General features: G+C 42.1%; 1 protein-coding gene across 1 annotated transcript; it reads right to left on the minus strand.

Moving 5' to 3' along the window:
- Positions 1 to 17,361: 17,361 nt before the first annotated feature.
- On the minus strand, positions 17,362 to 18,866 carry LOC138979169 (G-protein coupled receptor GRL101-like). The gene has a single exon (XM_070351972.1). The coding sequence runs from the start codon at positions 18,782 to 18,784 to the stop codon at positions 17,684 to 17,686; it is 1,101 nt and encodes a 366-aa protein (XP_070208073.1). The 5' UTR covers positions 18,785 to 18,866; the 3' UTR covers positions 17,362 to 17,683.
- Positions 18,867 to 21,496: the final 2,630 nt, after the last annotated feature.

Here is a 21,496-nt window from a genome sequence, read left to right on the forward strand (position 1 = left end):
TCGAAATACACAAAAACTCCTGCACTAAGGAAACTACTTCAAATACGTTATAAAAATATACATCAATAACATGAACATTCTACGACGCATCATTCAATACCAAACACTCATAGGTTATCAACATTGTGAACAAAGTTCCAAAACCTAAATCCTTTTTAAACTCTAAAATCCTAATTTCCACCGTGTAATATATGTGTGGGTGTGAGTGTGAGTGTGTGTGTGTGTGTGTGTGTGTACGTGTGCCTCTCTGTGTGTATGTGTGCCTCTGTGTTTGTGTGTGTGTGTGTATGTGTTGATATGTGTGGATGTGTGCGAGTATGAGTGTGTGAGTGTGTGTGTGTGCCTGTGTGTGTGTGTGTGTGCCTTTGTGTGGGTGTGTCTGTGTGTGTGTGGATGAGTGCGTGTGTGTGTATGTGTGTGTGTGTTTGTGTGTGTGAGTGGATGTGTGTGAGAGTGTGTGAGAATGTGTGTGTGTGTGTGTGCCTTTGTGTGTGTGCCTGTGTGTGTGTGTGTGTGTGTGTGTGTGTGTGTGTGTGTGTGTGTGTGTGTGTGTGTGTGTGTGTGCGTGTGTGTGTGTAGAGCGATTCAGACCAAACTACTAGACCGATCTTTATGAAATTTTACATGAGAGTTCCTGGGAATGATATCCCTTTTTATATTTAGTCAAGTTTTGACTAAATATTTTGACGTAGAGGGGGGAATCGAGACGAGGGTCGTGGTGTATGTGTGTGTGTGTGTGTGTGTGTGTGTGTGTCTGTGTGTCTGTCTGTCTGTCTGTCTGTCTGTGTGTGTGTGTAGAGCGATTCAGACCAAACTACTGGACCGATCTTTATGAAATTTTACATCAGAGTTCCTGGGATTGATATCCCCGAAAGTTTTTTTTAATTTTTTTGATAAATGTCTTTGATGACGTCATATCCGGCTTTTCGTGAAAGTTGAGGCGGCACTGTCACGCCCTCATTTTTCAACCAAATTGGTTGAAATTTTGGTCAAGTAATCTTCGACAAAGCCCGGACTTCGGTATTGCATTTCAGCTTGGTGGCTTAAAATTTAATTTATGACTTTGGTCATTAAAAATCTGAAAATTGTAAAAAAAAAATAAAAATTTATAAAACGATCCAAATTTACGTTTATCTTATTCTCCATCATTTGCTGATTCCAAAAACATATAAATATGTTATATTCGGATTAAAAACAAGCTCTGAAAATTAAATATATAAAAATTATTATCAACATTAAATTGTCCAAATCAATTTAAAAACACTTTCATCTTATTCCTTGTCGGTTCCTGATTCCAAAAACATATAGATATGATATGTTTGGATTAAAAACACGCTCAGAAAGTTAAAACAAAGAGAGGTACAGAAAAGCGTGCTATCCTTCTTAGCGCAACTACTACCCCACTCTTCTTGTCAATTTCACTGCCTTTGCCATGAGCGGTGGACTGACGATGCTACGAGTATACGGTCTTGCTGAAAAATGGCAGCTACTTGACTAAATATTGTATTTTCGCCTTACGCGACTTGTTATATTTAGTCAAGTTTTGACTAAATATTTTAACATCGAGGGGGAATCGAAACGAGGGTCGTGGTGTATGTGCGTGTGTGCGTGTGTGTGTGCGTGTGTGTGTGTGTGTGTGTGTGTGTCTGTTCTGTGTGTGTGTGTAGAGCGATTCAGACTAAACTACTGGACCGATCTTTATGAAATTTGACATGAGAGTTCCTGGTTATGAAATCCCCGAACGTTTTTTTCATTTTTTTGATAAATGTCTTTGATGAAGTCATATCCGGCTTTTCGTGAAAGTTGAGGCGGCACTGTCACGCCCTCATTTTTCAACCAAATTGGTTGAAATTTTGGTCAAGTAATCTTCGACGAAGCCCGGACTTCGGTATTGCATTTCAGCGTGGTGGCTTAAAAATTAATTAATGACTTTGGTCATTAAAAATCTGAAAATTGTAAAAAAAAAAAAATTTATAAAACGATCCAAATTTACGTTTATCTTATTCTCCATCATTTGCTGATTCCAAAAACATATAAATATGTTATATTCGGATTAAAAACAAGCTCTGAAAATTAAATATATAAAAATTATTATCAAATTAAATTGTCCAAATCAATTTAAAAACACTTTTATCTTATTCCTTGTCGGTTCCTGATTCCAAAAACATATAGATATGATATGTTTGGATTAAAAACACGCTCAGAAAGTTAAAACAAAGAGAGGTACATAAAAGCGTGCTATCCTTCTTAGCGCAACTACTACCCCGCTCTTCTTGTCAATTTCACTGCCTTTGCCATGAGCGGTGGCCTGACGATGCTACGAGTAAAATGGCATTGCGTTCAGTTTCATTCTGTGAGTTAGACAGCTACTTGACTAAATATTGTATTTTCGCCTTACGCGACTTGTTTTTCTTTCTTTTTTCGATAAATACCTTTGATGACGTCATATCCGGCTGTTTGTAAAAGTTGAGGCAGCACTGTCACACCCTCATTTTGCAATCAAATTGATTGAAATTTTGGCCAAGCAATCTTCGACATAGGCCGGACTTCGGTATTGCATTTCAGCGTGGTGGCTTAAAAATTAATTAATGACTTTGGTCATTAAAAATCTGAAAATTGTAAAAAAAAAAAAAAATTTATAAAACGATCCAAATTTACGTTTATCTTATTCTCCATCATTTTCTCATTCCAAAAACATATAAATATGTTATATTCGGATTAAAAACAAGCTCTGAAAATTAAATATATAAACATTATTATCAAATTAAATTGTCCAAATCAATTTAAAAACACTTTCATCTTATTCCTTGTCGGTTCCTGATTCCAAAAACATATAGATGTGATATGTTTGGATTAAAAACACGCTCAGAAAGTTAAAACAAAGAGAGGTACATAAAAGCGTGCTATCCTTCTTAGCGCAACTACTACCCCGCTCTTCTTGTCAATTTCACTGCCTTTGCCATGAGCGGTGGCCTGACGATGCTACGAGTAAAATTCAACTCAACTCAACTCAACTCAAATTTTATTGGCTTCAATTTTCATGGAAGAATTTGTCTTGCGCTTGGGAGAAAGTGTGACAAACGGATTTGCACATAATGTATATTGGAGTTATGTGACGCAGGTGTACAAGATTTCATGGGCCACGAACTTTGAGTAGGCACCGTGCGGTGAAATATTGTCCGTACAGTGCAGTGATGTCACGTGTGAGATGTGACCAATCAGAGAAGAGTATTGACTGAGGTCACGTTTGTAGATAGATTAGACAGCAGAGCTTTGCAGACCATCGACAAGAGAAGACGGGTCTCTTACTGAGTAAAGTTTCTCACCGGGCGCTGGGAGGTCGGTTAGACTCGTGCCGCGGTATTGAATCGTTGGATTCGACTGCTGTGTTTACAGGTATTTATTGAATTGATATTTTGCTCGGAGATATTATTTTGCTCGGAAATATTGACTTGAGAAATGACCGGGAGAGTCATGTATGAATTGGCTGAAAAGCGTGCGTTGATGTCAGCCATTGTTGAAAAGGGAATGTTTACATGTTTTTCGGAAATGAAGTCGCTTATGAGTTAGCGGGTGTATATACTGTAACCGCATAAGTTAGTTGACGGTAGTGATAAAGAATGTCATAAAAGTTTATTCAAGTATGGAGACTTATGGTAGTTTAAACTTGTGTATTTTAGCATCCCGGGCCGAGTGGGTCGCGGAAGTATCCCGGGCCGAGAGCGGTCGCGGAAGTGGGAACGAGACGGGAGGTTCTGCCTTACGCCCGAGCCGAGAGCTGTGGGAGTGCAGGAGGGGAGACAGCGTGAAGCGCTGTAAAACGGGAACCCCGTCCCCATTCCACCACACGAAGACGGTTTGTGTGGGTGGGGTGGAGCAGTGCGTGCCACTGAATATGTGAGTACGACTGGGAGAAATTAACCAGCGTGATAGCTGTACGGAGATACGTTTCCCAAGTGAACAACCACGAGACGTCGAGCGTCGTGGTTTTTGTCATCTGTGTGTAACAGAAGTGAATATTGACAGAAGTATTGCTTGAGACAATGACTTCGTGTGTATTGAGACAGACAGGTTCTCACGGAACAAAGCTTAAAGTGTTATACGTGTGTGCACGGGAATTGTAGACTGCATGACAAAATAACATGTATGTAATTTTGTGCAGTTAGATGTCTGTGTGTTAAGAGAAATAGAACTTTTATGTTGAGCGAAAGTGATCTGTAGAATGAATGTGGAATAATACGTTTATGTTGTGTTATTGAACATTCTAATAGAGGTACAGAGGCAAAGGGCCGTAACTGTGTTATTGTCTTTGTGCCTGGTTGGAATGTGTGTGTGTGTGTGTGTGTGTGAAGGCTAGATAGTAAACAGAGAGTAGCACGCACAATTTCTGATAGGAGTAGATATACATACATACAGACATACACACGTAAATTCCAGCCGTAACATTTGGTGACCCCGACTACTCTGTGTTAGTTAAAAATTTGTAGTTGTTTCCCTGCTTTGCTAAATTTAATTTTGTCCCCTGTGTTGGGTTTTTTAGAATTTTTGGCAGTAGGTCACGCAGACAGAGATTTTTCAGATTCAATAGTTGTGTCGTTCATGTCCTGTTTTGTATTTGTTACCGTCTCCAGTTTTACGGTAGTGCTTACTGTACAGTTCTAAGCACTGAGGGAATAGCTTCATTTTTCTTCCTGTGGGGTCTTTCATTTCTCTTTCATTGCTCTTTTCTGTGCTTTCATTTTGTAAAATAGTTAGAACATTTTTTCTTTCTGCTTTGGAATAGGGATCTATCTGTTGTTTATTGCCCTTTGCCTTTGTTAAGTTGTTTAACTGTCATTAATTTTGTTCTTTTGTACTTTGAAATTTTATGATTTGATTTTGAAATTTTTTTTTTAATGTGATTGATTAGGTTTGTTGATTTTGTGGCATTGATTTTGTTGAGTTTGTAAGTTTGTTGTAAGTAATTAAGGTAATTAGTTGTAATATTTTGTTATAGACTTTCATTAGTTTAAGTTTTAGTTTATTTTTGGTTTGTTATTTGCTATGGTAGTAGATTAGGTACTTTGGTTTAATTTAGTCTGTTGTTTGGAGTGATTGGGTCACTTTTAAAAAAATTTTTTGGAATTTGTTGTATTTGCCTCCAACTACATTTTTTGTTGTTGTCTTGTTGATTTAGATTAAGTTAATCTCATTAGTAGTGTATACATAGTTATTTTAAGTTACTATTTAAAACTTTGATTGTTATGGGTTGTTTTACTTCATAAATTTTTTGTTGGAACTTTGTTTTTATTTTGCTTCCAACTGCGTTTCCTTTAGTTGGACTTTATTTAGTTTGGCTTTGATTTTCTGATTTCGTATTTAGATTGTTGATTAGTCTTAAGTATTTATTTGTGTTTGTATCTTTGAAATTTGAATTTTTTCCTACTATTTGTGGTTTGGGGTTGTTGTTTTGTTTGTACTTGTATATATGTTTGAAGATTCGTTTTGAATTTATTGACTGAATATTTGACTTTAATTAAAATTGTTGGATATTGTTGCGTGAGATTTACGCCAAAACGTGTTTGGATATAGTCTTGTATTGACAATTGTATCTTGTGCCAGTTGGTTTTGTGGTACAGTTTTCAAGTAGATTGCTTGAGCTTGCATTATTCTTTGAAACTTTTTCAAATTTGTTGTTTTTAAACTTGGACATATTTTGGTGTGATTTTGAGAGTACAAAACTTACACAATGGAGAGCGAAGATGATTATGATGCGTTGTTTGAAAAGTTTGTAAAACAGGCAGAGACTTTGGGTCTTGCTGCAGAGAAACGTGAGAAATACGTGAAAGAAAGTTTTGATCGTTTGGAGAGGAAACGGGAAAGAGAAGAAAGAGACAAAGACAGAGAACACCAGTTAAAGCAAAGAGAACTTGAGATTAGGCAGGCTGAACTTAGTGCTGGTTCGCGTACACCGCAAAATGATCGGGATTCTCACACCAGGCTCCCTGCATTCAGAGAACAGCAAGATGATATAGACTCATACTTGTTCAGGTTTGAAACTCATGCTAAATCTCTGGGATGGGAAGAGACAAGGTGGATCACGTACTTGTCTGCTCTTTTAGAGGGCAATGCATTAAACCTATACCATAGCCTTGCTGCTGCTGGTGAACTAACATACCAATGTTTGAAAGAAAACTTGCTGAAGACCTTTCAGTGCACATCTGAAAATGTTAGACAAAAACTCAGATATACTAAACCAAGCGAAAATGAACCGTTCCAAACTTTTGGAATTGAGTTGCGACGATTGTTTGATCGTTGGGTGGCGCTATCTGGGATAACCACAGATGTTGATGGTTTAACAGACTTGATTCTGGCAGAACAATTCCTTGAAAGTGTATCAGCTGACGTAGCAACTTTCATTCGAGAGAGAGGTCTTGTTAAACTTGATGATATGGTCACAGCTGCCGAGAATTACCGTTTATCACGGAAGTCAGGACCTACTATTTTCTCAGCTGGTTCCTGTGTTCAGGAAGATTATGTTGGCGCTGCTTTTGCACATGGTGATAATCACGGGGGTGTTCAGGAGTTACCGCGGGTTGGTTCTGGTTTTGCTAAGCGTAGTGATAACCAGAATGACGAGAGTTCTGGAAAAGTGACGTCTGATGCTCAGGCATATCCTCAAGGTGATGCATGTAAATCACGTAAACGTAGACGTAGTCGTGCAGGTGGTCAGAACCATGATTCATCTCGACCGATCAAGAGCATTTGTTACTTGTGTCATGAGAAAGGTCATAAGGTACTACAGTGTAGATGGCGGACACATCCTGTAAATCCTTGCCTCGCTTGTGATTTTTACGGCCATAAGTGGAAATCGTGTCCGTACAGAGCGAGGGAAATCGAAGCGCTGCGTGAAGTTGGTCTGAGAATTCCTTCACCCCGAGAAAAAGACACTTGTTTATTGTGTTTGAGGAAAGGACATTGGGCAGTACAATGTCCATGGCGTAGATTCAGGGAAAACAAGAAGAAGCTTGAAGAAGAAGAGAAGAAGAATGCAGTTGTTCGGGAGGTCGTTCCTCCAGTCGTTCCTCCAGTTAAGAAAGTTGTGCAAAGTTTGAAGTTGGAACATGGTAGTGTCAACGAGAGTGAATGTACAGTCCTTCGAGACACGGGTTCAACGATGTCTGGAGTGCGTAGAAGATTGGTGTCAAAAGACCAGTTTGTCAGTGGTAACGTCACTTGTAAGACATTTGGTGGGGAGGTCATTACTTATCCTCAGGCGAAAGTTAAAGTTGAGACACCTTATGTGTCGGGAGAAATGGTTTGTTGCGTCCTGAATGATCCTGTCGCTGATTTGATAATAGGCAACATTCCGGGGATTTCAGGGAGTGCAGACTGTTTTCCTGATGTTGAGGGGGTTACGGCTCGTACTAATCGTGCGCAGGAAAAGAGAAGAAACTCTCCTGGTAAACCTTTGGTTCTGACTCCAGATCAGAAGGTTGCGTGTTCGAATCAGGACTTGGCAGTTGTACGAGAACAACTCTTTCAGTTGCAAGCAGATATGAACAGATTAAAGTCTAAGTCAAGAGAGACTACTGCTGCTGTAGGCTTTAGTGGCACACGCAGAAAGAGGTCAAGAAAATGGTTTGCATGATTTTGACTACTTGTCGGTTTTGCATCAGGAACATGAGTAATTGTACTATGTTGGAAGAGTCGTAGACTCAGGATAAGAAAACTGATGATGCTAAAGAAAGACTTTGTATGGTTGAGCTAGAAAGCAACATGACTGGAAATTGTGAGTAAAAAAAAAAAACTCAGTGGAATCTTCCTAGAGAAGGAAGAAGTACTTTATCAGACATAAAGTAGTGTTGTTACACATAAGGGATCAGTACATTAGAAAGTTTGTTTCTTATGTCAGCTACGACAATTTTGATCCGTAGTGGAATGCGATATTGAAATTGTATTGCAGTAAAGTAGTTACCCTCTTTTACCTGTTATCCTAAAGAAAAAATAACCTCGGTCGGTCATTTTTTTTCCGGGAGGAGGGGGTAATGTGACAAACGGATTTGCACATAATGTATATTGGAGTTATGTGACGCAGGTGTACAAGATTTCATGGGCCACGAACTTTGAGTAGGCACCGTGCGGTGAAATATTGTCCGTACAGTGCAGTGATGTCACGTGTGAGATGTGACCAATCAGAGAAGAGTATTGACTGAGGTCACGTTTGTAGATAGATTAGACAGCAGAGCTTTGCAGACCATCGACAAGAGAAGACGGGTCTCTTACTGAGTAAAGTTTCTCACCGGGCGCTGGGAGGTCGGTTAGACTCGTGCCGCGGTATTGAATCGTTGGATTCAACTGCTGTGTTTACAGGTATTTATTGAATTGATATTTTGCTCGGAGATATTATTTTGCTCGGAAATATTGACTTGAGAAATGACCGGGAGAGTCATGTATGAATTGGCTGAAAAGCGTGCGTTGATGTCAGCCATTGTTGAAAAGGGAATGTTTACATGTTTTTCGGAAATGAAGTCGCTTATGAGTTAGCGGGTGTATATACTGTAACCGCATAAGTTAGTTGACGGTAGTGATAAAGAATGTCATAAAAGTTTATTCAAGTATGGAGACTTATGGTAGTTTAAACTTGTGTATTTTAGCATCCCGGGCCGAGTGGGTCGCGGAAGTATCCCGGGCCGAGAGCGGTCGCGGAAGTGGGAACGAGACGGGAGGTTCTGCCTTACGCCCGAGCCGAGAGCTGTGGGAGTGCAGGAGGGGAGACAGCGTGAAGCGCTGTAAAACGGGAACCCCGTCCCCATTCCACCACACGAAGACGGTTTGTGTGGGTGGGGTGGAGCAGTGCGTGCCACTGAATATGTGAGTACGACTGGGAGAAATTAACCAGCGTGATAGCTGTACGGAGATACGTTTCCCAAGGGAACAAACCACGAGACGTCGAGCGTCGTGGTTTTTGTCATCTGTGTGTAACAGAAGTGAATATTGACAGAAGTATTGCTTGAGACAATGACTTCGTGTGTATTGAGACGGACAGGTTCTCACGGAACAAAGCTTAAAGTGTTATACGTGTGTGCACGGGAATTGTAGACTGCATGACAAAATAACATGTATGTAATTTTGTGCAGTTAGATTTCTGTGTGTTAAGAGAAATAGAACTTTAATGTTGAGCGAAAGTGATCTGTAGAATGAATGTGGAATAATATGTTTATGTTGTGTTATTGAACATTCTAATAGAGGTACAGAGGCAAAGGGCCGTAACTGTGTTATTGTCTTTGTGCCTGGTTGGAATGTGTGTGTGTGTGTGTGTGTGAAGGCTAGATAGTAAACAGAGAGTAGCACGCACAATTTCTGATAGGAGTAGATAAACATACATACAGACATACACACGAAAATTCCAGCCGTAACAGAAAGTAAGAGTATAACATATAAAAACAGCATTCATATCACATTTCATGTATCACACACAGTAATCACTAGTATAAGCCTACAATTATCACATTTGTACCTGTATCATACATGCAAATAAATAGTATCACATTTCCACATATCACACACAATATATACATTACATAACATACAGCAAGCGTTCAGTTTCATTCTGTGAGTTAGACAGCTACTTGACTAAATATTGTATTTTCGCCTTACGCGACTTGTTTTTCTTTCTTTTTTCGATAAATACCTTTGATGACGTCATATCCGGCTGTTTGTAAAAGTTGAGGCAGCACTATCACACTCTCATTTTTCAATCAAATTGATTGAAATTTTGGCCAAGTAATCTTCGACAAAGGCCGGACTTCGGTATTGCATTTCAGCTTGGTGGCTTAAAAATTAATTAATTACTTTGGTCATTAAATATCTGACAATTGTTAAAAACAATATTTTTTTATAAAACGATCGAAAGTTACCTGCATCTTATTCTTTATCATTTTCTGATTCCAAAAACATATAAATATGTTATATTTGAATTAAAAACAAGCTCTGAAAATTAAAAATATAAAAATTATGATCAAAATTAAATTTTCGAAATCAATTTAAAAACACTTTCATCTTATTTCTTGTCAGTTACTGATTCCAAAAACATATAGATATGATATGTTTGGATTAAAATTACGCTCAGAAAGTTAAAACGAAAAGAGGTACAGAAAAGCGTGCTATCCTTCTCAGCGCAACTACTACCCCGCTCTTCTTGTCAATTTCACTGCCTTTGCCACGAGCGGTGGACTTACGATGCTACGAGTATACGGTCTTGCTGAAAAATTGCATTGCGTTCAGTTTCTTTATGTGAGTTTGACAGCTTGACTAAATATTGTATTTTCGCCTTACGCGACTTGTTTTCTTCTTTGTTTTTGCCGCAGTCACGTAGGCCATCTCCAGTTATACACTTTTGAACAAACCGTTATCATATGGCATGCACACGCACACACACACACACACACACACACACACACACACACACACACACACACACACGCACACACGCACACACACACACACACACTTTCCCAAGAGAACGATTCTCTGGAGGGATTTTACCAAGAGAAGAATGTAATCTGGGCGTGGCTCTCATGACATCAATAGTTTGCCTTGTAGATTACGGTCGCAAGAAAAACAAGTCGCGTAAGGCGAAATAACAACATTTAGTCAAGCTGTCGAACTCACAGAATGAAACTGAACGCACTGCTTTTTTCACCAAGACCACATACTCATAGTTTCGTCAGTCCACCGCTCGTGGCAAAGGCAGTGAAATCGACAAGCCATGTAGAATAGTGCGGTAGTGGTCGCGATGAGCAGGATAACAGGCTTTTCTGTATGTCTATTTTTTTTAGCTTACCGAGTTTGTTTTTAATCCAAACATATCATAATAATAATAATAATAATAATTCTCTTTATTTATATAGCGCCTTATCCGAAGTTCAAAGCGTTTTTATGCCGATTCTAAATGTTTTTGGAATCAGGGACCGACAAGGAATCAGATGAAATTGTTTTTAAATCAATTTCGGAACATTATTGTTAATCATAGTTTTCATATGTTTAATTTTCAGAACTCGTTTGTAATCCAAATATACCATATGTATATGTTTTTGGAATCAGAAAATGACGAAGAATAAGATGAACATATTTTTGGATCGTTTAATAAAAAAATAATTGTAATTACAATTTTCCGATTTTTAATGACCAAACTCATTCCTTAGTTTTTAAGCCACCAAGCTGAAATGCATTACCAAAGTCCGGTGTTCGTCGAAAATTGCTTTGCTAAACTTTCAATCAATTTGATTGAAAAACAAGTCGCGTAAGGCGAAAATACAATATTTAGTCAAGTAGCTGTCGAACTCACAGAATGAAACTGAACGCAATGCCATTTTTCAGCAAGACCGTATACTCGTAGCATCGTCAGTCCACCGCTCATGGCAAAGGCAGTGAAACTGACAAGAAGAGCGGGGTAGTAGTTGCGCTAAGAAGGATAGCACGCTTTTCTGTACCTCTCTTTGTTTTAACTTTCTGAGCGTGTTTTTAATCCAAACATATCATATCTATATGTTTTTGGAATCAGGAACCGACCAGGAATAAGATGAAAGTGTTTTTAAATTGATTTGGACAATTTAATTTTGATAATAATTTTTATATATTTAATTTTCAGAGCTTGTTTTTAATCCAAATATAACATATTTATATGTTTTTGGAATCAGCAAATGATGGAGAATAAGATAAACGTAAATTTGGATCGTTTTATAAATTTTTTTTTTTTTTTACAATTTTCAGATTTTTAATGACCAAAGTCATAAATTAAATTTTAAGCCACCAAGCTGAAATACAATACCGAAGTCCGGGCTTCGTCGAAGATTACTTGACCAAAATTTCAACCAATTTGGTTGAAAAATGAGGGCGTGACAGTGCCGCCTCAACTTTCACGAAAAGCCGGATATGACGTCATCAAAGACATTTATAAAAAAAATGAAAACAATGTTCAGGGATTTCATACCCAGGAACTCTCATGTCAAATTTCATAAAGATCGGTCCAGTAGTTTAGTCTGAATCGCTCTACACACACACACAGACACACACACACACACGCACACACGCACATACACCACGACCCTCGTTTCGATTCCCCCTCGATGTTAAAATATTTAGTCAAAACTTGACTAAATATAATGAGGGTGTGACTGTGCCGCCTCAACTTTTACAAAAAGCCAGTTATGACGTCATCAAAGGTATTTATCGAAAAAATGAAAAAAGAGTCTGGGGATATCATTCCCAGGAACTCTCATGTTAAATTTCATAAAGATCGGTCCAGTAGTTCAGTCTGAATCGCTCTACACGCACACACGCATAGACAGACAGACAGACAGACAGACAGACAGACAGACAGACACACACACACACACACACACACACACACACACACACACACACACACACACACACACACACACACACACACACACACACATACACCACGACCCTCGTCTCGATTCCCCCTCTATGTTAAAGCATTTAGTCAAAACTTGACTAAATGTAAAAACGAAGGGAATGAAGTGGCAGTGGAAATATGGAACACAAAAGGGTCAGATGTTTTACAAGTGATGCAGGCTCTGGTTAGCCCCACGGGGATTGCATTGTTGGTGTTAATGATCAGCGGAACATAAGGTAACCTTTCCGTAAGAGACTAAACGTTGTGAAATAAATTCCACTAAGGCCCCCGTCACACAGCTCTACGTCCTGATACCCCAGGCACACAAAGACGCCGCTTCAACTCCTTTGTAAAATTGTCGGAGAGCGTGGCCAATCGTGGGCCAAACGTGGGAGGATCTCCACAAGGTTGGTTTGGTCGGGGTGGGATATGCTTGGTCGCGAAGCTGCGCGCTCTTCCTACGCTTATTTTGAACTGCACAAAACAAGCATAGCCGGGTCTGGGCGCAGTACAGTCGTGATGCAGTTTTTGTTTATGGCCTCCGTCACACAGCTCTACGTTTTTACGACGACCATGCCGATCACTCCGATCTGAAAAAGTTATCAAGTCGGGGCTCGCCGCCAATATCCAGCACATGGCGAATAAAAACAACGACATCACGACTATACACGACTACGCTTGTTTTGTGCAGTTGAACATAAGCTTGGGGAGAGCGTGCAAGCTTTTCGACCTAGCAGATCCCACCCCGACCAAACCACGCTCATGGAGATCCTGTCACGTTTGGCCCACGATTGGCCACTCTCTCGGACACTTTTTCCGTCGTATCAGAAGCGGCGTCTATATTATATGACTATAGGTCACATGGATTTTGACGGCGATATGCCCCGATTCGATACCTTTTTCAGATCGACGTGATCGGCATGGTCGTGGTAAGGACGCAGCGCTGTGTGAACAGGCACTTACGAAAACCATGCCGATCATTCGGATCTGAAAAAGTTATCAAAATCCAGCACATGGCAAATTCAAAAATAAACACTACAGTACGACTGTACTGCGCCACGACCCGGCTACGCTTGTTTTGTGCAGTTCAACATACGCGTGGGGAGAGCGTGCAGCTTCCCGACCTAGCAGATCCCACCCCGACCAAACCACGCTCATGGAGATCCTCTCACGTTCGGCCCACGATTGGCCATGCTCTCGGACACTTTTCCATCGTAGAAGAAGCGACGTCTATGTGTGACTGGGGTTTAAAATACACACAGCCGTTTCTTTTGTCAAAACAACATATTCCTGAACCAAACTTTCTTATCAACTGGATTATTACAGGATTCCTTGCAATAGCCGATGTTCAAAAATAGCTCTGTGGGGTTTGTAAGTGATGTGAAACATATCACCGGGCAATGTATATTATTGGCCAACCACTAGAGAGCGCCGTGTGTGCTGGGCAAAAATGTTTTGTGCTAGGTATTTTTGTATTTTATTTGGTCATGGAAGTTAGAAATATTTAAAACATATTGCGTGAAACTCTCTCTATTACTTTCTTTCTCACTATTTCTCCCTCTTTCTTTATAGCTCTCTCTCTCTCTGTCTCTCTCTCTCTGTCTCTCTCTCTCTCTCTCTCTCTCTCTCCCTCTCTCTCTCTCTCTCCCTCTCTCTCTCTCTCTCTCCCTCTCTCTCTCTCTCTCTCCCTCTCTCTCTCTCCCTCTCTCTCTCTCTCTCTCTCACTCTCTCTCTCTCTCCCTCTCTCTCTCTCTCTCCCTCTCTCTCTCTCTCTCCCTCTCTCTCTCTCCCTCTCTCTCTCTCCCTCTCTCTTTGCAGCAAACTATACAGCTTTATCATAAACAAAAGACTAACTAGCTGGGTAGAATCCAACAACCTATTAAATGAAAGTCAAGCTGGCTTTCGTAAAAAGTACAGTACGACCGATCATATTTTTACTCTATTTGCTATGGTACAAAGACAGTTACTGTCACACAAAAAGCTATACGTTGCTTTTATTGACTTCAAGAAGGCCTTCGACTCAGTAGACCGTACAAAGCTGTGGAAGGTGTTGCAAAGCAAAGGAATAAAAGGTAAAATGTACCAAGCCATACTTAGTATGTACAACGTTGTTAAAGCAAAAGTTAGGGCAGGAGCAGAGGTCACTGACCTTTTCATGTGTCCGAGAGGCCTAAAGCAGGGAGAAATAAATAGTCCAATTTTGTTCTCACTTTTCATTAACGAATTAGCGGACGAAATCAAGCGAAAAGGACGACACGGTATACAACTTATCCCAGATTTTATTGAGATATTGATTCTCATGTTCGCAGATGACGTTATTTTGATTTCCGACACTGTGTGTGGGTTACAGAACCAGATAAACGTGCTATACCAAACTGCTTGTAATCTTGGCTTGACTGTTAATTTAGAAAAATCTAACATAGTTATCTTCAGAAATGGTGGTCACATTGCAGCGATTGAAAAATGGATGTATGGCAATATCGAAATGGAAACTGTGAACATGTATAAATACTTAGGAATTTACTTTTCTACAAGGTTGACATTTTCTCACACGCTGAACGATTTAGCGCTGCGTGCAAGAAAGGGTGTGATTGGTATCTTTAAGGTACTGTGGACTCTAGGAGAAAGATCACCAAACATATTCTATAAACTATTCGACTCCCAGATCCAGCCCATGCTCAATTATGCGGCAGAAGTCTGGGGCCTTGATGCAGACCATTCACCTATCGAAAAGGTGCATCTGTTTGCCCTTAAGAGGTTTCTGAACACAAGCATGAAAACACCAAACACACTTGTGTATGGAGAAACTGGCAGACACCCGTTATTTGTCAACACGTTTGTTAAGTCCATACGATTTTGGTTGCGCATCCTGAAAATGCCTAGTCATCGATTGCCACAAAAAGCTTATAAAATGCTGCTTTATTTACACGAACAAAATAAAAGAACATGGGCGTCATCAGTTTGCTATGTGCTGTACAAATACGGCTTTGACCAAGTTTGGATTCAACAAGGCGTTGGAAATGAAAATGCGTTCATAACGGAATTCAAGAACAGACTAGTCACATTATACAAGCAAGAGTGGATAGAAACAGTACAAAGTAAAGAACGATTCCTTTTCTATAGCACTTTCAAGTCAGCCTTATCTATGTCTTCATACTTAAATGACCTGAAGCACGTCAAAGCAAGAAACTGCCTGATTAGGTTAAGACTTGGTGTCTCGCCACTCAAAGTACATCGATTACGACACACTCGGTCGTCAACTGCTGAAGATTACTTGTGTCCATTCTGCGCAAACGAGACCGAAGATGAAATTCACTTTGTTTTGAAATGTCCAAAATATGCTGGTATTCGCGAGTACTACATACCTGCAAAATATTACAACCGCCCATCAAGCTTTAAACTGGCGCTACTTCTAGCGACACCAAACAGATCAATATTACTTAGACTTGCAACCTTCATCATGAACGCGTTTAAAATACGCAGTGAGTGGGGACAGTGAATATGAGATATTGCACGATCTTGTTTTATGTGTATGCTATTTTTGCTGCTTTCTGTCGATTGCTTAAAAAACAGTAATAAAGTTTTGTCTTTTTTGAAAACGTTAATGTGATGCTATGTATCAGAGATGCAACGATTATGCATATAACTGCTTGCAGATTTGCGTGTGAAAGGGCATGTGAAGGTGATAGATGGAGTGATGAATAGATGGATGACGGATGAATGGTTGGACAGTCAGACGGTTGATTAGATGGATGGAGGACAGAGGGACACGAGATGGATAGAAGGATGGATGGCTGGCTGGCTGGCTGGATGGATGGATGGATGGACAGAGAGACATGAGTGAAGTGCGACAGAGACTGGATTTTGTGCTGATGCTTACTGTCCTTTTCCAAACGTTTTGCTGTTGTAAATGCCTGTTTCCACAGTCGTCATGTCGACTGTCATTACGATGAGGATGATTTATTTTAGTATGATTAATATTACAATGATTATTTTCATGAAGCATGAATGATGAAAATGTGTACACCCCGAATTGAAATGGGCCCAAGGCCCAATCAATAAACCATCCAGACTCCAGACTCCAGACTCTCTCCCTCTCTCTCTCCCTCTCTCTCTCTCTCTCCCTCTCTCTCTCTCCCTCTCTCTCTCTCCCTCGCTCTCTCTCTCTCCGTCTCTCTCTCTCCCCCTCTCTCTCTCTCGAGTCCCTCCCTCTCTCTCTCTCTCTTTCTTCCTCTCTCTCTCTCTCTCTCTCTCTCTCTCTCTCTCTCTCTCTCTCTCTCTCTCTCTCTCTCTCTCTCTCTCTCTCTCTCTCTCTCTCTCTCTCTCTCTCTCTCTCTCTCTCTCTCTCTCTCGCTGGATGTTTATATGCAATGCATTATTGCAACTATGCTGCAATTTCCACACTATATAGTTTTTCCCATTTTTGAGTGTGTATACAAAACCATAACCCTTTTCCTTATTACTATTTACATTATGTACGTCTGTAAGAAACAATAACCTTGTCAATTTTACTATCTATATTCTGTGCGTCTGTATTAAGTGTTTGTATAAGAGACAGGTTGTACGATTAGGCTTTGCCTGAAACCTCTATCCTTTGGTAATAAAGTTCAGTTTCAGTTTCAGTTTCAGTTTCTCTCTCGCTTGCGTTAATAATAACATTCACACCAATTGAACAAACCATATTAGATTCAAAAATTATCTAGTGAGAGTTCTTGTAATTTCATAAATAAACTGATATTGAATCAAACTCATTTTGTGTTACTCTATGGAAAACACCATGAACACTTGCACTCTACTTATTCGGCCATTTCAGAGATCAATACATTGCCAGCATTAACAATATTTTGAGCATTCCACAAAGGTGAATGAAAAAAAGTATCATTAACATTCTTATCTTATATTATTTTCTAATTAATAACATTCTTATCAAAACAGATTAAAAAAAATCGGACTTAGTAGGTAACGTTGCACAAAATGTTCACTTTATTTTGTAAATAACCAAAGGAAAATGTAATTTAAGAAGGAACTTTACGATGCTTAGACCCAGATGATCTGGACTGTGCAGTCCAAAGTGTGATCCAGTGAAGGTGAATGCAAAAGATTTTGAAGAAGCGTTGCACTACTAGCATCATTTCTGAAAAAAAGATAGGCTGGTTAGAAATGCAACAGCTGACGTCTAAAACATCATCTTCTTGGTCGGATTTTTATCAACCGCTATGGGCCTACTTTGGCGCTGTTTGTCTGGGTTAATGTCAAGGTGAACAGGTCAGGCCTTGATTATGCATTGCCGTCATCCAGCGTAGTCTGTGTCAGATCCCTACTTTTAGAATCAAACGCTGTGCTGGAAACCTTCGCGCTGTCGCGATGACAATCATCAGCGTGTGTGACGTCGGCACAGTCCGTCGTGCTGGTCAAGGGGCGGACACGGGCAGCAAACATCGTGTCCACAGCGTCCTTCTCCACCAGTCCGGACCGGACGCACAGTCTCGTGACATCTTGCACAATGGCGGCGTTCCACTTTGGAATTTCATTCCGAAGTTTGCCGACCATTTTCTTCACTTTCTCCTCCGTCCTCTGTTTTCTCAGCCGCTCCAGCAGTGCGCTGAGTGTGTAGAGGAAGGGGTTGAGCGCCGAGTTGAGCGGCAGCACGAAGATGGCGGCCCACACGTTGACCTCGCCAGGGATTGGTGTGGCGTTGGCAGCAAGGAGGCCCATCACACCCACAGGGAACCAGCAGCAGAAGTCTGTCAGCACGACTAGGAAGAGACGTCGGGCCACAGTCGCGTCACGTGATCGACTCGCTGTCCCAGCCGCTGCACTGGCGCTGCGGACCGCCCGGTAGATCATCAGCTGGCCCGTCCCTATGGAAAGGAAGATGACACAGTTGAAGACTATGAACACGCCGAACGCATAGTGTTGCCCGGAGAATTGCTGGCGTGTGATGGGAAGCGGGATACAGATGCCGGTCTGACCGTAAAACTCCAAGCCGGTCAGGAGCGGTACGGCCGCCAGCACGACGCCAGCCACCCAGACACCGAGGCAGGACAGGACGGTGGCACGAGGCGTGAGGTGGAGCTGTGGCTTGAAAGGGAAGCACAGCACCAGGACGCGGTCCAGTGTGATGAGACTGATCACCAGAGCCGACACCTCGCTGGACACCAGGGACAGGACGCCGGCCACCGTGCACATGACGCTGCTCCTCCACTCTCGTTCCCTTGAGACGTAGGTCCCTGACAGCTGGGCGTCCGCCACGCCAATCATCGCCAGGTACACGCCCATCAGCACGTCAGAGGCACACAGGGTCTTCACCAGGATGCTGGCTGCAGTCAGTGTGGTGCGAGTTCTGACCAACAACAACCTGTAGAGAAGGACGCCCATGTTGCCGACAAGCGCCAGCACTGCCAGGGCCCAGAGACACACCCTGAAGATTCCCTTGCTCAGCAAGTCACTGCACGACGAGAGCTCATCCACAGGGGCGTGGCACCGTGACACAGAGGGGTGAAAGTAACGGCAGCACAGCTTGGACTCGTCTGTGTACAGTTCTTCTAGCGACACCAGGCCGTGGAGCGACTCTTTGGTATATCTACGAAGCCGGTTAGCTCTTACGTCAAGGTGCTCCAACTTGGACAGCGGACTTAAGACCTTCCTGTCAATGGATTCCAAATTTACGTTGACAAGGTTCAAAGTCCTGAGGTTTTGTAGTTCCCCGGCCTGCAACATGGCAGTGAAATCAACAGTCAGAGTCTGGACCAAGGGGTTGTGGGAAAGATCCAAGTAGGTCACACCGGGCAGTCTCACGAGACTCAGAGACGAAAGCCGTGTCAAGAGGTTGGAGCGGAGATCCAGAGTCTGTAGTTGAGGCATGTCCCTCATAGTGACGTTGACCAGATGACAGAAGGACAGGTTGAGGAACACCAGGTACTCCATGAAGTGTAGGTCGTTAAAAGACACGTTAGCAGCAAAGCTGAGGTCCAGGTAGCGCACGTGAAGATTATCAAGAGGATTGATCATCTCGGAGCATTTGTAGGCCTGACCCTCACAGACACAGCCGCTGTCGAGTGGACAAGTGAGGTGACAGTAAAGTTCATCGTCCTTGTTGGGACAGTGGTGAACTCCGTCACATACGTGTGTCGTGTGGACGCAGATCCCCACCCCCTGACACCTGTAGTAACCGGGACACGTCATGTTGTGCACTGGGATGCCTTCGTCCTCTCCCTTGGGACAGTCCTGTTCTCCGTTGTTGAGCATAAAGGCCTGGATACAGAAGCCACCTTGACATTGGTAAAATCCTTCATCACCACAGGGAAGAGATACCGGCCACAGGAAAGACATTCCGTAACCATCCAGTTTAACTGTAGCCGGAGAGAAAACATGGTAGAAATAATCAATATTCAGTTTTGGACAAACTTTGAATAGAGCAGAGTAGGTCTCAGGCATGCAGCCGAGATCAGAACACAGTATCATCTTACGACAAGAAAAGCACGAGTCTTCATCGCTGCCATCAAAACAGTCCCTCATTCCGTTGCATCGTTTCTCCGGTGGCACCGCTTGGAAATTCATGCAGATGAACGAAGAGTTCAACAGGGGAGAAGACCGCGGACGCCGGCAGTCCCTTTCATCCCTGCGATCAGCACAGTCGTCTTTCCCGTCACAGAGCAGCGAGTAGTGAACGCTTTGGCCGTTACTACACTGGAACAACGGGAAGCCGCTGTGGGACAAACCGTCTTCAGGGTCCATCTCCTCTTCCTGTAGACTCCACAGGCACCTGTGAAATGTCTGCACCACAGAGCCATCGGGGCAAGTCTTGGTTGGAAATGTCTCGGGAGCTGACGGTGCCATAGGAAAGTCTATTCCAGGCAAAGTCAGCTTCCCTGCTAAATATAAAGGATTAGGCCTCATGCAAATATATCCTTCTGGTGGAAAGGCAGGGTAAGCGCAGTGAATGGGCAGTAACCATGGTGATGGATGAATGTTCAGCTGAGCGCATTCCTCACGAAGGCTACCGGCTATCTGCACCCTCATCTGTTCGTAAGCGATGGGACTTCCCCGCTCCCCCCACTGCCACAGGAAGCGGTACAGATGGCTCAGACTGTTAGATACTGGTCGTACTCGCTGTAAGCCCACCACAGCGTTTGTATACCCGCTTTTGCGAATCATGTTCGCTATGACCTCTTGGCCGGCGGCGTCTGTCAATCCAGCCAAAGTAGCAGTGTGTTGTTGCCGGCAGGTCTCCTCGGCTACCGATGGTACCGTTGCGGGTTCCCTACCTAGGGGAAACATCTGATACATGAATGTTGCTTTAAGACACTGGTCGTTGTGCGGGAACCAGTCGCCACAGCCATCACCACGGTACAGACAGTTGTTCTCGTCTTCGCCGTGTTCACAGTGACGAATCCCATCGCATGAGATTGCTTCGGGGAGGTTGGTCATCCCGTCGCACTGATAGATGTACTTACTCTCTGTCAGATCATCGATACTATTTCTTTTGATGTGCGGGATAGAGGTGAGAGGGTGTGCCTCGTAGCTCACATTGATCCTCACCCCTCTCCAGGTGTTCGAAAAATGAAGATGAAGCTGCATATTGTTCGTGTGCAGCATCAGAGGACTCATAGACAATGTACTTAGTTGGGTTTTTCTAAATCTTTTCATAATTATAAAGGGAGTCTTGGAACTATATTGACCTTGGCTTATATTAACCTGGTAGATTATAATGGAATCCTCTATATACCTCAGATGCACATCATGGAACTCCAGTACAAAGCCGTATCCTTCAGGGACACGGAAACGCAGGACTAATAGTTTTTGTGAACAATCAACAGTGACAAAACCAAACTCTATCCTACCTTTGGACTGTTCAGTAAGCTGATAATCGGGTGGACAGTTAGAAGGAACTGTTGTCGTTCTAATGTGAACGTGCTCTGGGGTCGTCTGGGGTAACAAAGGTGAAGTGTCAGGACTGTCAGTAGTTTCTCTCCCACCAGTCTGTGCTTTGCTAGTATCCTCGTTACTCGGTGAATGCTCTGTGTTGGTAAACGCATAAGCAAGCGCGGTAGAAGCTAAGTCGCTGTCTGTCAAAGACTGTCTGGTTGT

Source organism: Littorina saxatilis, linkage group LG10, assembly GCF_037325665.1.
Source record: "Littorina saxatilis isolate snail1 linkage group LG10, US_GU_Lsax_2.0, whole genome shotgun sequence".
Classification (NCBI taxonomy): domain Eukaryota; kingdom Metazoa; phylum Mollusca; class Gastropoda; order Littorinimorpha; family Littorinidae; genus Littorina; species Littorina saxatilis.

Excerpts from the sequence above, each read along its gene's own strand:
- LOC138979169 (XM_070351972.1), bottom strand. The coding sequence starts at position 18,784 with ATGGGCGTCCTTCTCTACAGGTTGTTGTTGGTCAGAACTCGCACCACA.